At 62.3% G+C, this 19,500-nt stretch overlaps 1 protein-coding gene across 6 annotated transcripts in view; it reads left to right on the top strand.

The window, feature by feature from the left end:
- The window catches only part of AGAP3 (ArfGAP with GTPase domain, ankyrin repeat and PH domain 3), a 57,138-nt gene that overhangs the window by 21,185 nt on the left and 16,453 nt on the right, over positions 1–19,500 (top strand). For 3 of the 6 annotated variants that reach the window (XM_018046717.1, XM_018046716.1, XM_018046715.1), the window contains exons 2-9: positions 9,429–9,487; positions 9,757–9,844; positions 10,035–10,120; positions 10,283–10,424; positions 10,853–10,987; positions 11,115–11,242; positions 12,768–12,926; positions 16,354–16,446. In XM_018046717.1, coding sequence (XP_017902206.1) covers positions 9,429–9,487; positions 9,757–9,844; positions 10,035–10,120; positions 10,283–10,424; positions 10,853–10,987; positions 11,115–11,242; positions 12,768–12,926; positions 16,354–16,446 — 890 coding nt within the window. Of the gene's footprint in view, positions 1–7,759; positions 7,865–8,051; positions 8,279–9,428; positions 9,488–9,756; positions 9,845–10,034; positions 10,121–10,282; positions 10,425–10,852; positions 10,988–11,114; positions 11,243–12,767; positions 12,927–15,180; positions 16,168–16,353; positions 16,447–19,500 lie in introns of those variants that run through there. The other 3 variants (XM_018046718.1, XM_018046719.1, XM_018046720.1) reach the window with 3 other exon arrangements.

The raw sequence follows: 19,500 nt of genomic DNA, 5'->3' as shown, positions 1-19,500 counted from the left end.
TTGCAGGGTGGTGGGGCCGAGGTGTTGCAGCGTAGGCCCTGCTTTTGTGTCCTCCGTAATGGGAATTCAGATGCTTTTATTTACTTACAGCTTTATTTTATTGACATAGTTGAGTTACGATGTTGCATTTCTGGTGAACAGCAAGGTGATTCAGTTACGCACATATAATCTTTTTCATATTTTTTTACATTACAGTTTAGTACAGGATATTGCATTGATATTGATCTTCCTCTGGAGGAGGAAATGGCTACCCACTCCGATATTCTTGCCTGGAGAATCCCCACGGACAGAGGAGCCTGGCAGGCTGTAGTCCATGGGGTTGCAAGGAGTTGGACACGGCTGAGCCACTGAGCACACACACTTTGAATATAATTCCCCGTGCTGTTCCCTCGCTGTTTATCCATTCTCTACATATGATAGTTTGCATCCTCTAATCCCAAATTCCCATTCCTTCCCTCCCTCACCCGGAATTCAGATGCTTTTCAACTTTGATCCATTAGACTCTCAAACTACCCAAGTCTTTATCCTTAATAGTGTGCACGGATCCTCAGCCCCCCTTTCCTTGAGACCCTGAACTTATACATCTGTACTGGAGTTCCCAGGTTGAGGAGCACTCCTCTGTCTTGCAGCAAAAAGGGTACAAGTATTTGAATACTGTATTGCGTCTCCCCTTTATTAAAATATTTTACTTCTGTTAAAAAAAGTTGAAAGCAGACTTATGAGTGTGTTGATGCTGCTGATAAAGGACTGAGGAGCTACAGACTGAACGCATTTTTGAAACCTGTTGGACTGGAAGAGGCAGATTTTTAGCTCATGGGATTCGGCTGGACCGTTGTTCAGTTCTGAAGGAAGAGAACAACCTTTAAAGACAGACAAAATGCAGGACACGTGTCTAAATTGGGATGAAAAGGCTGAGCGCCCCAACGAGGCATGCAGTTTGACCTTCTGAGGCCAGAGTCCCCTCAACCCACCGCAGCGAGGCTCACCCCACCTTCAGGGTCGTCGGAGGATTCTGAGGGATTTGCGGGTGCACGTGGTGTTCCTGTCCTCTTTGGGGGAAAGCTGTTGAAAGGCAGCAGAATTTTCTCGGCGGAACACATGGTCCTCAGTCGTGGTGCCTCTCAGCAGGGAGCTATGTCTTGTCTGTCTGGCCTCCCTTAGGGTTTTAGGGTGAGGTTAGGAGGCCCGTTTTTCCAGGAGTCATGTATGGATGTGAGAGTCAGACTATAAAGAAAGCTGGGCACCAAAGAATTGATGCTTTTGAACTGTGATGTTGGAGAAGACTCTTGAGAGTCCCCTGGACAGCAAGGAGATCCAGCCACTCCACTCTAAAGGAAATCAGTCCTGAATATTCATTGGAAGGACTAATGCTGAAGCTGAAGCTCCAATACTTTGGCCACCTGATGCGAAGAACTGACTCCTTGGAAAAGACCCTGATGCTGGGGAAGACTGAAGGCAGGAGGAGAAGGGGACAACAGCGGATGAGATGGTTGGATGGCATCACAGACTCGATGGACATGAGTTTGAGTAAACTCTGGGAGTTGGTGGTGGACAGGGAGGCCTGGCGTGCTGCAGTCCATGGGGTTGCAAAGAGTCGGACACACCTGAGCGGCTGAACTGAACTAGGAGGCTGGTAGGGGCCATACAGAGGGGACTGAGCCTTGCTCAGACTTGGTGGACAGGAAGAAAAATGAAAAAACCGCTATCCAGTAGCTGGCTTGCTGCCAGAAAGCCTGTTTCCAGGCGGTCTTCGATCCTCACTGCCTTCCATGGGGGAGGGGATGCAGTCCCTGGGGAGCTCTCTGACTCCGGGACTTAGCAGCTGGGGCAGAATTCCCCGGGGTGGGGGGGGGGGTCCTGGGAAGGGGCTCCTTTCTCTGTGCTGGGCCCCTGGAATCTATAGCACCTGTATGTTTTTTACATCCCTCTTAAAGTTCTCTGTAAAGAATCTGCCTGCCACGCAGGAGACCCAGGTTCGATCTCTGGGTCAGGAAGCTCCCCTGGAGAAGGGAGTGGCTACCCACTCCAGTATTCTTGCCTGGAGAATCCCATGGACAAGAGGAGCCTGGCGGGGCTAACAGTCCATGGGGGGTTGCAAAGAGTTCGACACGTGACTGAGTGACTAACAGTTGAAGTGCTAAGGAGGACCCTTGGCTTGTAGATGGCCGTCTTCTCCTCATGTCTCTTCACATTATACTCCCTCTGTGCATAACTCTCTGTGTCCAAATTTCCCCTTTTTATCAGGACACCAGTCATAGGGAGTGGGGCCCACCCGAATCCAGGGGGACCTCATCTCAGCTAATCCCTTTTTGCAACCACCCTATTTCCAAATAAAGTCACACTGTCAAGTGCCAGGGGCTAGAACTTCAAAATACAGATCTAGGGGGAACCCAGTTCAGTCCATGACAGCTTTCATCAGACTTTCAGAGAAAGACATGATCCAGAAGAGCCTCAGGATCTCTGAGGTCGGCCTCTGTGGTCTCTTGGGGAAGAGATGGAGGGACCGATAATCCACAGGCCTGAGCTGATGGGGAACTGGCTCCCGGGACCAGAGAGAAGAGGGCACCTGTGTGTACAAGCATGGCCTGGGGTTGGGGCCTCAGCTCAATCCACAGACCCGAGCTAATGGGGAATTGCTGAGGTGTCCAGCTATATTGGTCACCTGCTGCGTGCCAACTCGGCTCCAGACCCTCCATAAACACATCACTGCATAGCAACTTCAGCTGGAAGGGGGATTTTCCCCGGTTTACAGACTAAAAACCCCGAGACCCACTGACGTTCAGGGGACTAGACAGACGCGGAGCCAGTAGCTGCCAGAGGCTGAATTTGCACCCAAGTTTTCTTGGCTCCGGAGTACGTGTCTTGCCATCACACCCGTCCATCTCCACTTTGGATCTGATCTCAACTGCGATTTATCTCAACAAACTGTCCCAGCCAGGGACCACTTTGGTCAGCCTGCCGTCCCCCCCACAAGGGGAGCAAAAGCCAGGGCATGCAGTTTATGCTCAGCAGCTAAGACGAATGTTCTTCATGCCTTCACTGACTCATTGATTCATTCAGAGAATCACCACGCGCCACCCGTGTGGCCCTGTTCGCCTCCCTCGGCTCAGTGGTCAAGGGTCCTGATGGACCCGCGTGGCCGGCCACTGCCCGGGTCCCCGCTCCTTCCCGGGCAGCACAGCTGGCAGCCCCCTGGGCTGCAGGAAGATGTTTTGCTGCCACCTTGTGGTCAAGAAGACCCCAGCCGGCTGTCAGCAGGAAGCTCGCCCTTGCTGGGCCCCGAGAAGGACCTCCCCAGGCTCCTCGGCTCAGTGGCCTCAGCTGGGCGCGCCTCCACACTTATCAGTGGATCATCCGGCAAATATTTGAGAGGGACTAGGTACAAGGTTCCATGGGATCCCCGGGCCCGAGGCCGCCCTTCTTCCTCCCACCATGGCACTGCCCCTCTGCACAGCATGCCTTTGCAAGGGGCTTTCTAACTCTCCCGAGACATCCTGGGTTTAGTTGTCTCCACCGCCCCCAGGCCACAGCCACACTCGCAGGCGCCCTCTTCTCTCAGGTCCCGATACCCAGTCCAGCGCACCCAGCCCTAGAATCGGCTCTTCTCCTTCTGACCTGCCTTTGCTCTGGGCTGCTCATTGCTCAGCCTCCAGGGACCCCTGTCCGTTCTCACCCAGGACCATGCCCAGGAATTAAAGAGATTGAGTCTTCAGTTCCCCCAGAACCTTCCGTGGGGTCTCTGTGCAACAGCTTTAGCCTGGCATTTCTGATGACCTTAAGCAGCAGAGAACTGACACGAGAGCCAGCTTTATGGGGTTTCCATTTGGTTGGTGTGGCCCTAGCCTAGAGCTTTTCAGGACTGCCCTACTTTCCTTTGGGTTGTGTTGAGTGAGCTGTTGACTGCTTCTCTTTGGAGTCGAGTCTTGTGAGACGGAACACAGAGACCCTGTCCATGACCAGGGGCGGTGGCGGTGGCTAATGCCAACGAGAAGGAGAGGTGTGCACCTGCCCCGATCTCCTTTCCAGGGTCTTTGTCTGAGCCGTTTATGTGCAGGCCGGTGCCCTTCTCTGTCTAGTCTCCCCGAGTCAGGAAGGGTTTCTGGGAAGAAGAAGCAGGAAGGAGTCAGCCAGACGAGGAAGAGGAAGCTGTGCCAGGTTTAGTTCTTCATGGCTCTGCTGAGGCTTCATTGCTGTGCCGGCTTTTCTCTACTCGCGGGGAGCGGGGCTCCTCTCTGGCTGGGATGTGTGGGCCTCTCTCGTTGCAGAGGACAGGCTCGAGGGCGCACTGGTTTCGGGAGCTGGAGCACAGGCTCAGTAGCTGTGGCACATGGCCTTAGTTGCTCCAAGGCATGTGGGATCTTCCCGGGTTAGGGATAGAACCCGTGTCTCCCGCGCTGGCAGGCAGATTCTTTACCACTGAGCCAGCAGGGGGGCCCCAGGCTCAGCATTTTGCCTGGACCAGTTCTGCAGGTGCAGTGGGAGCCCAGAGCCGGTGTGCCCTCTGAGAACGGAAGGTGTTCTTTCACCTTCTGGCCTGGGCATGGCTGCCTGCCTTCCTGGAGCCTGTGTGTGTGTATGTGTGTGTGTGTGTGTGTGTTTGTGTGCGCGCGTGTGCGCCTGCGTGTCTGCGTGCGTGTGCATGTCTGTGTGTCTCTCTGTGTGTGTCGATGTCTCTGTGTATATGTGTCTGTGTGTGTGCGTGTCTGTGTGTCTGTGTATGTGTCTCTGTGTGTGTCCCTGTGTATATGTGTCTGTGTGTCTGTGTATATGTGTCTGTGTGTCTGTGTGTGTGTGTCTGTGAGTGTGCGTGTCTGTGTGTCTGTGTCTGTGTGTGTGCGTGTCTGTGTGTCTGTGTATGTGTCTCTGTGTGTGTCCCTGTGTATATGTGTCTGTGTGTCTGTGTGTGTGTGTCTGTGAGTGTGCGTGTCTGTGTGTCTGTGTATGTGTCTCTGTGTGTGTCCCTGTGTATATGTGTCTGTGTGTCTGTGTGTGTGTGTCTGTGAGTGTGCGTGTCTGTGTGTCTGTGTATATGTGTCTCTGTGTGTGTCCCTGGGTATATGTGTCTGTGTGTCTGTGTCTGTGTGTCTGTGAGTGTGCGTGTCTGTGTGTCTGTGTATATGTGTCTCTGTGTGTGTCCCTGTGTATATGTGTCTGTGTGTCTGTGTCTGTGTGTCTGTGAGTGCGGGCCTTTTACTCTCCTGTTCCGTCCTGCTCCTCTCCGCCTGAGGGTGGCCAGTTGGGTTCTAAAGCAGCTCACCCCCCTGTTGGGCACCTTGTCCCCTGTCCCCATTTAGTGCCCATTTGCCTCTGATAGCTGCTGTCCTGTGCATGCATTTTCATTGGCTCGGGAAGAGGGTTTGGAATGAGCCGCCTTATTCTGTGGGGGAGGGGTCATCCCATATGTGTGCGTGAGAAAGGGCAGACAGACTGATATGAACAAAGATAGGGAAGTTCGGTGTGTGAGGCTTAAACTTGGGAACGTGAGTCAGGATTCCTGAGTTGTGTTCTTGTCTCGATGCCTGAAGGATCCTGGGAAGGGCTCTTCTGCAGAACCGACTATTATGCGGGGGAAATGTACCCTAGAGAGGAAGGCGCCATCCTCATCACCATTAATAACCAGTCCCAGGAAAATACAGAATCACCCCCCAGGGCCCCGGAGATCCAGCCCGGGACTTAGAAGTTTCCAGCTCGAGGTTCCGCAGGAGCACCCAGGATGGAGGCCCTGCCTTCCTCAGGCATTCCCCCACCCCAGCCCCCTCTGGAATGTGCCACTTTTATCTTGTACTTTGCTTCTGACCAGGACCGTGGAATTCTAAAGCTGAGAGGGACAGATATGTTGGGAGTTGGGTTGGACTGGGGCTGGAGCAGGCCTGGGAGTATTATGTCTTCAGACGGAAACGCAAGCCCCCCAACCTTGCCACTGCCTAAACTGGTTTGTCCTGATCTGCTTGTGGTCCTTGTGGATTATGCTACACTGGCCCATCTCCAGGACCCCGGAGAGGACTGACACTTAAATGGTTAGTGGAGAGCACAGCGCAGCGACCCTGCCCTCTGCCCCGTCCTGGAGGAAGCTGCCTGGGACAGCCCACGAAGGGCATAGGTGCTTGGAGTCAGCCTCCCACGAGGTCTGCAGTCTGCAGCTTCACCTCTGCACAGCCTCTGGACAGAAGGAGGGGGGCCGAAGAGCTGGAGGAGCCAGGAGACTTGAGGGGCTCAGAAGTGAGTCACTCGTCCGGCACGATCCAGTTCAGGTCCCAAGGTTATCTTCTGATTTTCTGCCGCCCTTGGGCAGGACAGCACTTATCCTAGTCTAGGTGATTTTATAGTCTTCGAGGAAGAAGATAGCCTCAGTCATTAACAGAAGAGCTGACTGAAACAACCAGCAACTCGGATTTGCAAGTTTCCCAACCTCAGACTGAGCCAAGAGCCAAGACAGGATCACCTCGTTCAGGCTCCGTGTTTTCCAGATAAGAAGCCCTCAGTGTAACTCCTGACTCATAATTTAGGCTTTTACCAGCTTCCACCCTGGTGGATCATCTTCTGGTTCTTCCCTGGAGAAAAGAGCGAATGGCCCGCTTCTCTCCAAAACCGAGCCCAGCGCATGCTGTGCCCAGGACTGTTATTTATTTGGCCTGCTCTTAATGACAGCTCCTTTCCTACCTGCCCCAACTGAGGAGGAGCCCTGGGCTGGAATTTCCTGTTTTCTGAGGGCTCGGGGGCCCCCGCCGCCGCCGTTCCCGGGTGTTCCAGGCCAGGCTTGCCGCCTCTCTTGGTGCTGGGCTGGCTCCCGGCCTCTCCAGGTCTGGGCTTGCCGGCTTGCGAGGTGGAGGCGTTGAGGGACTCAGTCGGCCGACACCAGGTGCCCAGAGGCCGGAGGTCCGTGCGCCCCGGCCGCGGCCCCGGCCCGGGCCCAGCCCCGCGCCCCTCGCCATGGGCCTGGCCCTCGCCCGCGGGCCCTGAGCATGGAGCGGGGCTGGCTGCCGGCGGACAGCTGCAGCCGGGAGCGGCCCGCCGCCTGCCGCCGCGCCCTCAGCGTCTGCGACTCGCTGGACCTGCACGGCGCCCCGGCCGACCGCGCCGCCTCCGCCCTGCAGGCCGCCCTGTGCGCTGCGCGCGAGCAGCCGGCGCGGCCGCGGAGCGTGTGCTCTGGCGGCCCGGGGCCGCCGCCGCCCCCCGCCGGCGCCCGCAGCCTGCTGCTCGGACTCCTGCGCCCGCGCCTCGGCCGCCGCGGCACCCCCGACGGCCGCGCGTCGGCTCCTGGGCCCGCACCCAGCCCCGCGCCGAGCCCCGCGTCCAGCCCCGCGCCGGCTCGCCGCAGCCGGCCCCGGGGCGCCCAGGCACCGCGGCCCACCAGCATGACGTTCCTGGAGGTGAACCGCCTCGAGCTGGCGGGCGAGGCCGAGGGCGCGGGCGCGGGGCTGGGCCGCGCGGGCAGCTCCGGCTTCCTGCGGGGCGCCTCGCTCTGGAGCAGCCAGCGCTGGCAGGTGCTGCGCGGCGGCGGCGGGCGCAGCGCCCCGAGCCCCCGGCGCGGCCTGTCGGCGCTGAGGAAGAGCTTCAGTTTTCGCCTGCGCCGCGGCCAGGAGATCCGGCGCGCTGAGTCCGGGCTGCTGCCCCGCGCGCGCACCCGCAGCGACGGCGACGCCAGCTCCCTGGGCGCCTTCCCCAGCCGCCGCGACCTGCCTGCTGGGCACCGAGGCCCCGCGCGCCGCGCCCGAGGCCGGCCGCCCCCGCACTGCCGCCAGCCTCTGGAGGCTGCTCACCAGCCGCTTCCGCCGGAGGGAGCCCGCGTCCGCGCCCGCGCCGTCTGAGCCGCTTTGGAGCCGCCGGGCGGCCGCGGCCCCCGGACTCCTGGGCGCGCCGAGCGGTAAGGGGGAGCGCCCGGGCCTGGGTGTCCTCTCCCGTTGGAGTCCGGGCTTGAGGGCGGTTGTGAAACAAACCAGACACCTACCAGGAGAGGTGGGCGTGCCGTGAAGGCGGGCGGGGTGGGGGGCGTGGGGGTCCGCCAGACGGGGCTGGACCAAGTGGATCAGCGCCCGGCAAGATCTGGGGTCGCTGTTGGGTCTGGAGACGGTGGCTGTGGCAAAGGTGGGCTTCCAGGTGGGTCCCGGGAGGGCCTCCCTCCCGTGGCCCTAACGAAGTGGAATGAGAGCGGAACGGAAGGGCCCCTTTCTCACTTTTGGAGACCCAGGAAGGGGCCCCGGGACGGATGAGACACTCGGAGCCCGGGCCGGCTCTGGAGGGCGGGGAGGACTAGATCAGCAGCAGCTCTAGCTCCCAGGTGAGCCTTTAAGCTGCCTTTGCAGATGAGTTTAGGGACTGGACCCGCGCGTTGTAACTACTCTTGGAGGCAGCCTGGGGAGGGGGCGTGAACCCTGCCCCCAAGAGCCTGGTCCCTTCGGAGCTGCCTGGAGCCGGCCCCAGGATTTCTGTGCCAACCTAGAGGCTCAAGGAGAGGGGCTGGCCCTGGCAGGGGCTCTGGGTAGCGCCGGGGTGAGGCAGGAGCTGGGGATGGACTTGAGAGGAGGAGCGCTGGAGGTGGATCTCTGGGAAAGAAAGGGTGGCTGGCTCCTGCCAAGGAGGAGCCTGGGGAGGAGGGCCGGCTGGGAGGGGCAGACAGCTCCCTGTTGGACCGGCCTCTCACCAAACAGGGCCAGGTGAAGGGCTCCGCCCTCTTTGCTCACCGGGAATGTAGTGGGTGGCCCCACCCTGCAAGGGTGAGCTGTTCCTACTGGCTGCAGAGGTGGGCCCCAGCCCAGCTTGGGTCTGGCGGAGACCCATGGAGCAGCCTTTCACCAGGCGGGGGCGCCGAGTAGGGCGTGACTCAATGTAGTAGCTACCCACTCTGCTGGAGTGGAAAGAAGAGGGATCCGGTCTGTCCACGCCAGAGAACTGAGAGCTGTCACCCCGCTGTTCTGTTATCAGAGAGCATTCTTGCTGCTCTCTAGGGAAGATCCCCTGGAGAAGGAAATAGCAACCCACTCCAGTTCTCTTGCCTGGAAAATCCCATGGACTGAGAAGCCTGGTAGGCTATAGTCCATGGGGTCACAAAGAGTCAGACATGACTGAGCGACTTCATTTAGGGAGCTAGGGGCTTCCAGGCAGCGCTAGTGGTAAAGCACCCGTCTGCCAGTGCAGGAGATGTAAGAGACACAGGTTCAATCCCTGGGTGGGGAAGATTCCCCTGGAGGAGGGCATGGCCACCCACTCCAGAATTCTTGCCTGGAGAATCCCCACGGACAGAGGAGCCTGGTGGGCTCGCAGAGCGTCAGACATGACCGAAGTGACTTGAGTGTGCACAGGAAACTAGGGCGTGAGGGTGTTTTCTGGCTGTGGCCTCGCAAAGGTGCCAGGTCACAGAGGCAGCTGGTGCTGGATAGCAAAGGGGCATGTGCCATCCCAGCCCTGACGGGTGGCCTTCTCTCCTGCAGACTCCTTTGTGAACAGCCAGGAGTGGACCCTGAGCCGCTCAGTGCCGGAGCTTAAAGTGGTGAGTGAGTGGGAGGCGCAGGCAGCCCTGGGCTGGGTTGCGGGCTAGAGTGGTGGGCCGGCGTGACTCTCCCCGACCACCCCAGCTTCCAGTCCCCTCTGTCTCTAGGCTCGGACTTGCCCCGTGCCCCCGTCTCTTCCCGGTTTCTCTTGCCTTTTCCATCCTCAGTGCTGGGCCATCTCCTCCCAACTGGATCAGCCTGTCCTGCCTGTCCTGCTGTGCCATCTGTCTGTCCAGCCCTCTGACCACTGCTCCTTCCTCTCCCGCAGGGCATTGTAGGGAACCTGTCTAGTGGGAAGTCGGCCCTGGTGCACCGCTATCTGACGGGGACCTATGTCCAGGAGGAGTCCCCTGAAGGTGAGCGTTAACGGGCCGGCCCGTCCCTGTCTCCCGCTGTTTGTTCAGGGGGCTGCAGCCCCGTGTCTCTCTCCATCCTCCCGTCTTCTCTGTTGGAAGCTGTGGGTCCCTTCTCTGTGTGGCCACCCCTCCAACCCCCGTCGTGGGCTCACTCTTGCGGCTTGGGGCCTGACCGCGCACTCTGTCCTAGGGGGTCGGTTTAAGAAGGAGATTGTGGTGGATGGCCAGAGTTACCTGCTACTGATCCGAGATGAAGGAGGCCCCCCCGAGCTCCAGGTAGCCCTGGCCCGTGCGTGGTGCCCCCATTTTTCGAGGTTCCCAGCTGGGACCCCAGCAAGATCGTGTGTGGGGCGGCGGTGGGTGGGATGGGGGTGGCGAAGTTCACCCATGCCCAGGTGAGGGTGGTAATTCTGCTCCGCCCCCCTCCCCCCCCCCCAGTTTGCTGCCTGGGTGGACGCAGTGGTGTTTGTGTTCAGCCTGGAGGATGAGATCAGCTTCCAGACGGTGTACAACTACTTCCTGCGCCTCTGCAGCTTCCGCAACACCAGCGAGGTGCCCATGGTGCTGGTGGGCACACAGGGTGAGCGGGCCTGCTCACTGGGGCGGCGCGGCGGCTGTGGGTCCCCGTGGGCCGGCGTGAGAAAGCCTGGCCCCTACCCCCTCTGCCCTCCTGGCGCTGATCCAGCCCTTCCAATGGGCCAACCCCACACCCCCACCCCGAGCAGGCGCCTCCTCTCTGCCCCCTACATGCTGGGTTGCCCCTCCGGCTGTGACCCTGCCGTCCTTGTGATGGCCGTGTCCTGCTGCACTCTTTGAGATGAACACAGGGGGGTGGCTCATTTCCACTCAGTGAGTCGGTGGCAGAGCTGGAACGAGGCCCAGACCCCCATATTCTCGTGCTCTGTGGCATCCACCACCCGGGCTCTCGGCCCACCCCACCCTCTGACCACACGGCACAGCGTCAGCCGGCTGAGTCAGCCCCCGATTCCTCACCTCCGTCTCTGACAGACGCCATCAGTGCCGCGAACCCGCGGGTCATCGATGACAGCCGGGCCCGCAAGCTGTCCACAGACTTGAAGCGATGCACCTACTACGAGACGTGTGCCACCTACGGGCTCAACGTGGAGCGCGTCTTCCAGGACGGTAACTCGGCGGGCGCCGGGCGCTGCCCCGGAGGGGGTCAGGCAGGCTCTGCGGAGGGGGCAGTCGGCTCTAAGTGGGGTTTCCCCCACCTCCCCAGAGGGGTCATTGACTCTGCTGTCCCCTGCAGTGGCCCAGAAGGTAGTGGCCTTGCGGAAGAAGCAGCAGCTGGCCATCGGGCCCTGCAAGTCACTGCCCAACTCCCCCAGCCACTCGGCCGTGTCCGCCGCCTCCATCCCGGCCGTACACATCAACCAGGTGCGGCCTGCTCCCCGCGCTCCCCCCACCGCACGCCCATCCCACTCCACCTCGGCCCTGCCTCTCCATTCTGTCTGTCTGCCTGCCTGTCCCTGCCGCGTCTGGTCTCCCGCCTTGCGGATGGTTTGAAAGCACTGGCTCGGGTCCCCTCAGCCTGCACACCTGCCCTGGCCTGGCCCCCCACCTGTGCCCCGCAGTCCCTGCCCTCCCGCTCCCAGCTCCCCTCGCTGCTCCACACTTCTTAACCTGCAGCCGCCGCCACCTAAGCATTTGCTCTGGTCAGCCAGGGTTAGTGTGGGCTCAGTACCCACCTCCAGAGAGTCCCTGGAGGCGCCCCCTCCTCACCTGCCGGCCCCTGACCCCGTGTTTGCATTTAGAAGGGCATCACTTAACCCACAAGGGCTGATGGCCTTTGTGCTGCGTGGAGTCCATTGCAACGGTGGGGTGCCTGAGCTGGGTCCTGCCGTGTCCCTCCCAGATTACCCCCTGGACACCTGCCTGCTTCCCGGGCCTACTGCCTGGTCAGTTCTAGGCCCTTGACATTCAGCCCAGGGCTTCTGTAACTGTGTTCCTGGACTCAGTCTCCCACGCTGCGGAAAGCCCTGGGCCAGCACAGGCGTGCGTGCTAAGCGGTCAAGTCCACGCTGCTCCTTCTGCCGAGGGCTGTTGTCTTTGCAAAAGCTTCCTGGCCCCCCGCGTCCTGACAGCCTGGTGGGCTTTTCCAGGGATCCCCTCCCTTTACAGCTGTAAAAGACCTCAGGGCTCCCCTGTAAGAAAGGGAGAGCCGTACACGGGTCTTCTCCACCGTCTCTGAGCCACTTGGCCTTGTAGCAGAGTCAGCTGTGCACAGGAACCCTGTGCCCTTCGCGGGGCAGCAGCTCAGGTGTTGGCCTTGGACCAGAGGAGGCTGCTGGGGCAGGGCGTGTCCTCTACTTAGTGACCATCCGGTGGGCCGTCGGGGGTCATGCCGCCCATGGCTCCTGGAGCAGCCACCAGCGAACACCGCTGTGTGTGTGTCCCGCCGTTCTCTGCTTCCTGCGGTCAGCAGCCTTAGCAGCCTTAGTTGCTGTTCGCTCCCCGCCCAGCCCTCCTCCTCCCCGTATCTCACGCCCTGTCACACACAGAGCCTGGAAGCCAGCCTCACCCTCCCCCCCACCCCTGCCAATGGTGCCCTGAGCCCCACCCGGCCTCCCAAAGCCTCCCCGTTCTTGCAGGCCTGGGGAGCTCATCCAGGGTGACCTGTCACCTGGTGTCACGCCCAGCTGTGAGCCAAGACTCCGCAGTCTTGTTCTCTCCCAGCTCCTGCCCTTGACTGCAGCCCTTTGCGTCTGATTTAGTTAGGGGCCCTAGGCAGGGGGTGGAGGGTGGGCAGCCCAGGGCGGTGACCATGGGGTCCCGCGGGCCTCCAGGCCTTTGCTGCCCACCTCCTGGGTTAGCCTCTGTAGGAACAGGCGGCCCCTCTGCTCTGCCCTGCGAGCCCCAGGCCCCCAGGTTCAGCCGCCCTGAGAGCCCTCTCTGTCCTCAGGCCACGAATGGCGGCAGCAGCGCCTTCAGCGACTACTCGGCCTCAGTCCCCTCCACGCCCAGCATCAGCCAGCGGGAGCTGCGCGTGGAGACCATCGCTGCCTCCTCCACCCCCACACCCATCCGCAAGCAGTCCAAGCGGCGCTCCAACATCTTCACGGTACGTGCCCACCCCTCCCGCCGCCGACCAGGCAGGGCCGAGCCCCCAGCCTCCAGGATGCTGCACCTGCCCTCTCTGCATCTGCACAGACACGCGCCGCTCCCGGAGGGAGCTCCGTGCAGGCATCCCCCACCAGCACCCAGATTATGACCCTCCGTGGGCTCCATGCAGGCGCCCCCCACCCTGCCAACCCCCCATCAGCACCCAGACTGTGATCCTCCTCCGAGCCCGCAGGGCCGCCCCTCAGCACAGCCACACAGAAACCCTCCTCCCGGCCCCTTAGAGCTGTCCTGGCCAGCTGGAGGGCTCTTTGGACCCGTCTGCCCTCTTAACTTCGAGACACCCTGGATCCTGCCCTTGTGGACCGAGGCCCTGGGTGGCTGGCCCAAGGCCGCAGGAGGTGGTAGATGGCAGAACCAGAGCAGGTCCAGGCCTCCCAGTCCGCCTGCACCCCACCCACCCCCGTTCTTTCCATTCCACCGCGCTTCCCCCCACCACCGCCCCGCTGCTGCCATCGGCCCAACAAAAGGCCCGGACGTCTTCCCCAGGCCCCTGTGTCTCCCGAGTCCTGCCTCGGTTTCCCATACCCCCAAGCCACCCGCCACAGGCTCTGCTCTCAGCTCCTCCACGCAAACCCCCAGCCCAGGGTCCTGTGTGCCTCCAGCTGCTGAGGCCCTGCCTGTCACCTCTGGGGGGCCCAAGCCTGCGTCTGGCCCGCAGACACACTATCCAGCAAGGGGGCTTGGCAGGACCCTCCTAGGAGTCGAGGGCCTGACGAGGTGGGCGTGCCATCCCGGGCGGACCCGCACGAGGAGATCGCCCTGTCTCTCTGCGTCGCTCCTCATCCCGCTCTCCGAGTGTCGGGGCTCGGGTGTCGGTCGGTTGGTCCGGCCCCCGACCAGGGCCAGGCCCCGGCCAGGCCCTCAGGAACCCAGCTCAGACAGAGCCAGTGCTCCCCAGGCCTTGTCCCTGCACCCTAGCTGTGCGCGCTTCTGCCTCGTCTGCCTGCCTGTCCCCTGCGGCCCTGCCCCGCGCCTTGCATCCTGCTGCTGCCGTGCGTCACCTGCCACCCCCAGCCCCGACCCTGCCTGGACTCACAGCTTCTCATCTCTGCTCACGCCTGCCAAGACACACAGCGCCCTGGGCTGCCTGCTTGTGCGTTAACCCCCCTGCGGCCGCCGTGGGGCCCACGGGCACCTGGGCCTACAGTGACTGCCCTCTGTGCCTACGGTGCCCGCTCGCTGACGTCCTGCCCACCCGCTCCTCTCCCCTCGTCCCTCCCCTCCCGCCTTCCGCTGCTCGCTCAGCGCCTCCGTGCGCCCTGCCGCCTGCTCCTCTGCGCTGCCTTCACGTGCCCCTCGCCGCACCCGTCCTCCACGGCACAGCCGCCCCACCAGGCCTCTTTCATTCTCTCCATCTTCACTGTGGCGACCTGATTTTTTTTGTTTTTTTTTCTCTCCATCGTTTCCATGGTGACCTCACTTGCGCCATTGTCCTTGAGGGAGCCTCCAGACGCGCCCATGTCTCTCGAGGTGCCTCTCGGGACCTCCCCTTCTCATCGTCGCTGCTGGGAGGGGGAGGGTAGAGGGCAGGGGGTCCCCCCCTCTTGCCATCCTCTGGCAGAGCCATGCCTGCCCCCATCCCAGCCCCGTGACTTTCCTGCTGGACGGGCCACTGACGTCCCCCGGTCTCTCCCCCGTGACTTAATGTCCTTGTTTTGACGCTCCTCGCCCTGGTTCCCATCCTGGGTGGGGTGCACACCCCACGCCCCCTGCCCTCCTCTGGGCTCCCAGGGGTCCTCGGGTGGTTGCGTGGTGGGGGGCCTCTCTGCTGGCCAGCCTGGCTGGGACAGGCCACATGTGAACCCCGCTCCCCACGACTGGCTCTTCCGTCTGAGGGTGCAAGGGGCAGAGGCCACAGTGCCCAGGAGAGGCCCCGGAGGGCAGCCACTGGTAGCAGAGACGTCCGTGGGCAGTGGCCTGGCTCTCCCTGCTGGTCTGGCCACGGCCCCCATGGCCTGCTCCCTGGCAGCCTGGAGGAGCTGGGGGAAGGACGTGGGGCCCGGAGCGCAGAGCACCCCCCCCACACCCTGAGATGGACCGCCGGCCTGCAGCCTCTCCTCCTCCTCCTTCTCCTCTTCAGCCGCCTCTCCTCCCCGGGCGCCCGGGTTCTCTGCCCTCGCCACCTGCTGACCCACTGTGTGCGCGGCTCGAGTATAACTTGCCAAAAATCTCTATTCTTTCGATATTTGCAGATATGTGCCACTGTTTCCAACTTTTCATCAACAAAAAGGCCTTTCCAACTCCTTCCAAATTAGAAGACCAGGTGGTGACACACAGCACCTCTGGACATTGTCCCCCGTGCGGGGCCGGGCCTTGGGACTGCTCTCAGATGAGAAGCGGCCGCCGTGCTCCCCACTCCAGAGACCCACAGGAACCTTTGTAACTAACCCCCACACCCCCAGGCAAGGCTAGGAACCGCTGGAGCGCCCCGCCAGCCCGCGTGGCCAGCCCGGCGGAACGCACGGCGCCAGGCTCTCGCCGCATGGAGAAGAAGGGAGCTCGGCCCCTGTCCCCGCCTGGCGCGCCGGCCAGCGACGAGGCCCAGAGGCCGGGGCGTCCAGCGCCCGGCCGGCGGCCCAGCTGCTCCCAGGGGTGCTCCCTGCCCCTCCCCTCCTCTGCTCCTTCCTGCATGGACTTCTCTGCTGTTCCTGCTCTGCTGGACGCCGCCGCCGCCTCCTCCTCCTCCTCCTCCTCGCCGCGCTTGCCTTCCCCTCTCTTGGCCCCCCCAACACACCCCATTTCCTAGGATCCGCATTGGGGCCGGGCTCTGCCCCAGGAGCCCCGGCAGGGGCGCAGGGCCTCCTCCGGCCCATCTCCTCTCTCTCTGCATCCACTGTGCCCCCTCGGGCCTCGCGGCCGCTGAGCTCGGCTCACAGTGCTGCCGCGTGTGGTGTGTCTGTGCCGCGGCCGGCTCTCACTTCTGGACTTCGTTCTCCCCTCACCCGGTGGTCGTGCCCCGCGCTGCTCCCGGCCAGCCCGCAGCCTCCACCGTCCACCTCTCCTCTCCGGGCCCCTTCCCTTCTCTTAGGCCCCAGCCTCCCCTGGCCCCCGGGCTGCGCGCTCCTCAGCCCTCGGCATCTCCTGCCCTCGCTCTCTTGTGAGGGGCGGGCCCGGCCCAGTGACGACCTGTGCTGCTCTGTATGGTGCCGTGTGTAAGAATAAACACCCGTTGGAATACTCGTGGTCTCCATTCCTTCCCGGTCCCGCCGTGCCCACCCAGCCCGGCCCTGCCTGGCTGCTAGGGCCTGTCCAGGGGGAGGGAGGGATTCGGGGAGGGTGGGGTGCCAGCTGGGGATTCCAGGCGGGCAGCTGAACCCCCGCAGACCCCGGGCCCCCACTGACATGCCCCTCCTCTTCTCTTCCAGTCTCGAAAGGGTGCTGACTTGGACCGGGAGAAGAAGGCAGCCGAGTGCAAGGTGGACAGCATCGGGAGTGGCCGGGCCATCCCCATCAAACAGGTCAGCACTCCCTTCCCCCCAGGGCTGGAGAAAAGTGGAGGGGAGGCACCAGCAATGCTGGAGGATGGCTCTGGAAGATGGGAGAGACCAGCGCCCCAGGCCCCTGCCAGGCTGAGCTGTTAACACACCCCTGGCAAGGATGGCCGGCTCGCTCACCGGGCCTGGCCCTGCCTGTTCACCCTCATCACCACCTGGGGGCAGCAGAGAGCTGCCCGCCACCTTCAGCGGCTCTGCATTGGTGGTGGTGATTCTGGAGGTGCCCGACCCTGCAGCACGGCTTGGTCTTCCCCCACATCCCTCTCCTCCTCCCTCCCGCAAAAGGGAGAGAATTCACAAAAGGGAACCCTGAGGAGTATGGATTGAGTGGGCGTACCAAGGGCTGGTCCTACCCTGGGTTCACCGGCCAAGTCTTACCAGGTGAGCCTCTTGTGTGTTTGAAAACAGGAAACTTAGTCCTGATATAGTCTCTGGAGTCACTGCCCAGTAGGGCCAGGGCGCCCAGACCGCCTGTCCTGGTTGTCTTTGCTAGAAAAAGGCACTGAGTGATGGAGAGGGGTCTCTGGTGACGGAAGGCAGAGTTGCTTGCTGGTGTGCTGTGCAGGGCTATAGAACCGCTGAGCTGGAGGCAGTGGAGAGAGGAGGTGTCAGGTGAGAGCCTGCTGGCCCAAGTGCCCCCAGGGATGGCCAGCAGCCTGGTGGTCAGCCTGCTGCGTCCCCGGGATGCTGCACTTGGCACAGACACATCTTCTTGGGAGCCGGTGTTTAGAGATGCCCCGTGTCTACAGGAGCCGTGATGTCTGTGTTTGAGTGCAGAGTAGACTTGTGCAGCCAGAGGACACAGCCTGGCCAGGGTCCTGTGATCAGGTCTGCCCGTCCAGGCTGGGGCTTCTGCGACCAGAATTGTGTTAGGAATGGGGGTTTCTAACCCCACAGTGGAGGGCCATGGCGAATGGAGACCCCTGGAAGTGTCTCGGGCCCCCCCCCCCCCCCGGAGGGCACAGTGGGGAGCGCTGGGTGTGCTTCAGTCCTCCAGAAGTGTCACCGAGGGATGCCTCGCAGGGACCCTCCTCAGTGGGCGGGGAGATGGGCTGGGAGGATGGCAGCTGGCTGTCTCCTCCCCATTTCGCTGTATGCGCAGAACTGGCCCAGAAACCTGTTGATGGCGTGTCTCTGGGGCTGTGCCAACCCAGGCCTCCTCAAAGGGCCTCTTGCCAGGCCAGGCAATGGGGACCTGCTCCAGGCAGGGGACTATCACTCCCTGCTTCATGGCGTGTGCTTTCTGAGTATACTCACAGACACAGGCAACCAGTCAGCAAATGCAACGCCTCCCCCACCCAGCCACCCAGCTACTCATCCTCGCTTTGAGATCAGTCTAGCCCCAAACGCACCCCGCTTCCTGGCTGGGGTCTGCCCTAATTCATCTGCTCCCTGAATCCCGCACAGGGCGGGGAAAGAGGGTCTGTGCAGTGGAGGATGAAGCCCTGTGAACTTGCACCTGAGGCTCCACTGCCCCTGGAAGGATCAGTGAAGTCACTTGAGGATTCCAGGCCCCCCTAAACTCAGGGATCCTCAGAAGGAGGGACCCGGCCAGGAGGCTGAGCTGCTGCACCTGTCTCCAGCCACCAGGGATCACACGGGGTGGGGGCTGGTGCTTTGGGGACCTGCCTACTGTCAGGATGGGGCGCCACCGCGCCCTCTCCTCTCGCCTGGGCCGGTGGCCATTCCTTGCGCCCCTCCCCTCCTCCCCAGGCCTGGCTTACCCCTTTCCCAGCCCTCCTGTCCCGAGCTTCTCCCGGTTCCTCGCTCCCCCTCCCCCTGCTCCTGCTGGGAGTGGAGATTGCATTTCAGTTGCCATTTGCATTCCCAATCAATCCGGACTCCGCAATTAAGCCGGCTGGCGGAGCCGGGCGGGAGGCGGCGGGGAACGGGTCCTCTGGGGGCTGTCGCCCCCTCGCACTGCTCACATTCCGCCCCAGATTGCTTCCTGCGCCGCCGTGCGCAGCCGGCCTGCCCGGGGAGGGGAGCTGGCGCCCCTGGGGCGCGGGGAGGGCCGGGCCGAGCGGGCAGCCCCTGGCAGGTGAGCGGCGGGGGTCGGGCGGAGCGCGTGGGCGCGGGCCAAGCCCCGCTTGCAGCCGCCGATCGCGCCGCCCCCTGCCCCCGACCCCCCCCCCCCCCCGCCCCGGCGCTCCTCCCACGCCCCGGCTAACGCGCGCCGGAGCCTCATTCCCGCGGTCCAGAGAGGGGCCGGTGGAGGAGGGGAAAGACTGCGGGGCAAAACAGGTCTGCCCTCCTCCGCTGCCTCCCCCATCCTGACTCCTGATCTCCTGCTGGGGGGGTGGGTGGGGGTGCTCCATAGGTGAGTCTGCATGTCTGAGACGGAGGCCCAGGCAGTTTCCGGGACTTGGGGGATGTTAAGAGCTCGTGGGTGGTAGAAGGCAGGGTGGGGGCGGGTGGCGTGAGCCCGGGCGGACCAGGAGGGCACCCGGTGAAGGTGAAGGGACCAAGAAGGGAGCTCCGGGCGTGAAGGGTTTTGGGACAGAGTCCCTGGTGGAATCTCCCGCGGAGGCTCAGGGAGCAGGTGGGAAGGGAGGCGGGGATGGGGCGCCTCCCCCAGCCCCGCCCGCAGCAGCAAGAGGAGCCTGGGCTGTCTTCTCCAGAGTCTGGCCCCCAGTCCTCAGGGCCCGGGGTCCACAGTCAGCGGAGAGGCAGCAGCTGAGCTGTGTCCACGTTTCTGGTCTGTAAGGGGATGGGTGCCATGCCCCCGAGGCAGGTCACCGGGGCTCCTTCAGGGACCACCAGACCGGAGCCCACTGCCTTCCGAGATGTTCCAGGCACCCTGCTGTCTAGGGAAGGTCTCAGTTCACACCCTGAGTTTTCAGAAGCTGCTCCTTAGGAAAGGGGACCAGGTCTTCGCAGTGTCCTTAGACGGCCCCACCTCCTCCAGCTGGAGGATGAGGGAGGAAGGGGTTAAAACACCTGTTGAAAAGCAGAACTGAAGGCCTCCACCTCCGGCCCCTGGTTTGGGAATCCCAGGCCACTTGCTCACTAACCACC

Source organism: Capra hircus, chromosome 4 (assembly GCF_001704415.2).
Source record: "Capra hircus breed San Clemente chromosome 4, ASM170441v1, whole genome shotgun sequence".
In the NCBI taxonomy this organism is placed as follows: Eukaryota; Metazoa; Chordata; class Mammalia; order Artiodactyla; family Bovidae; genus Capra; species Capra hircus.
This window is presented reverse-complemented; position numbering and strand designations above follow the sequence as displayed.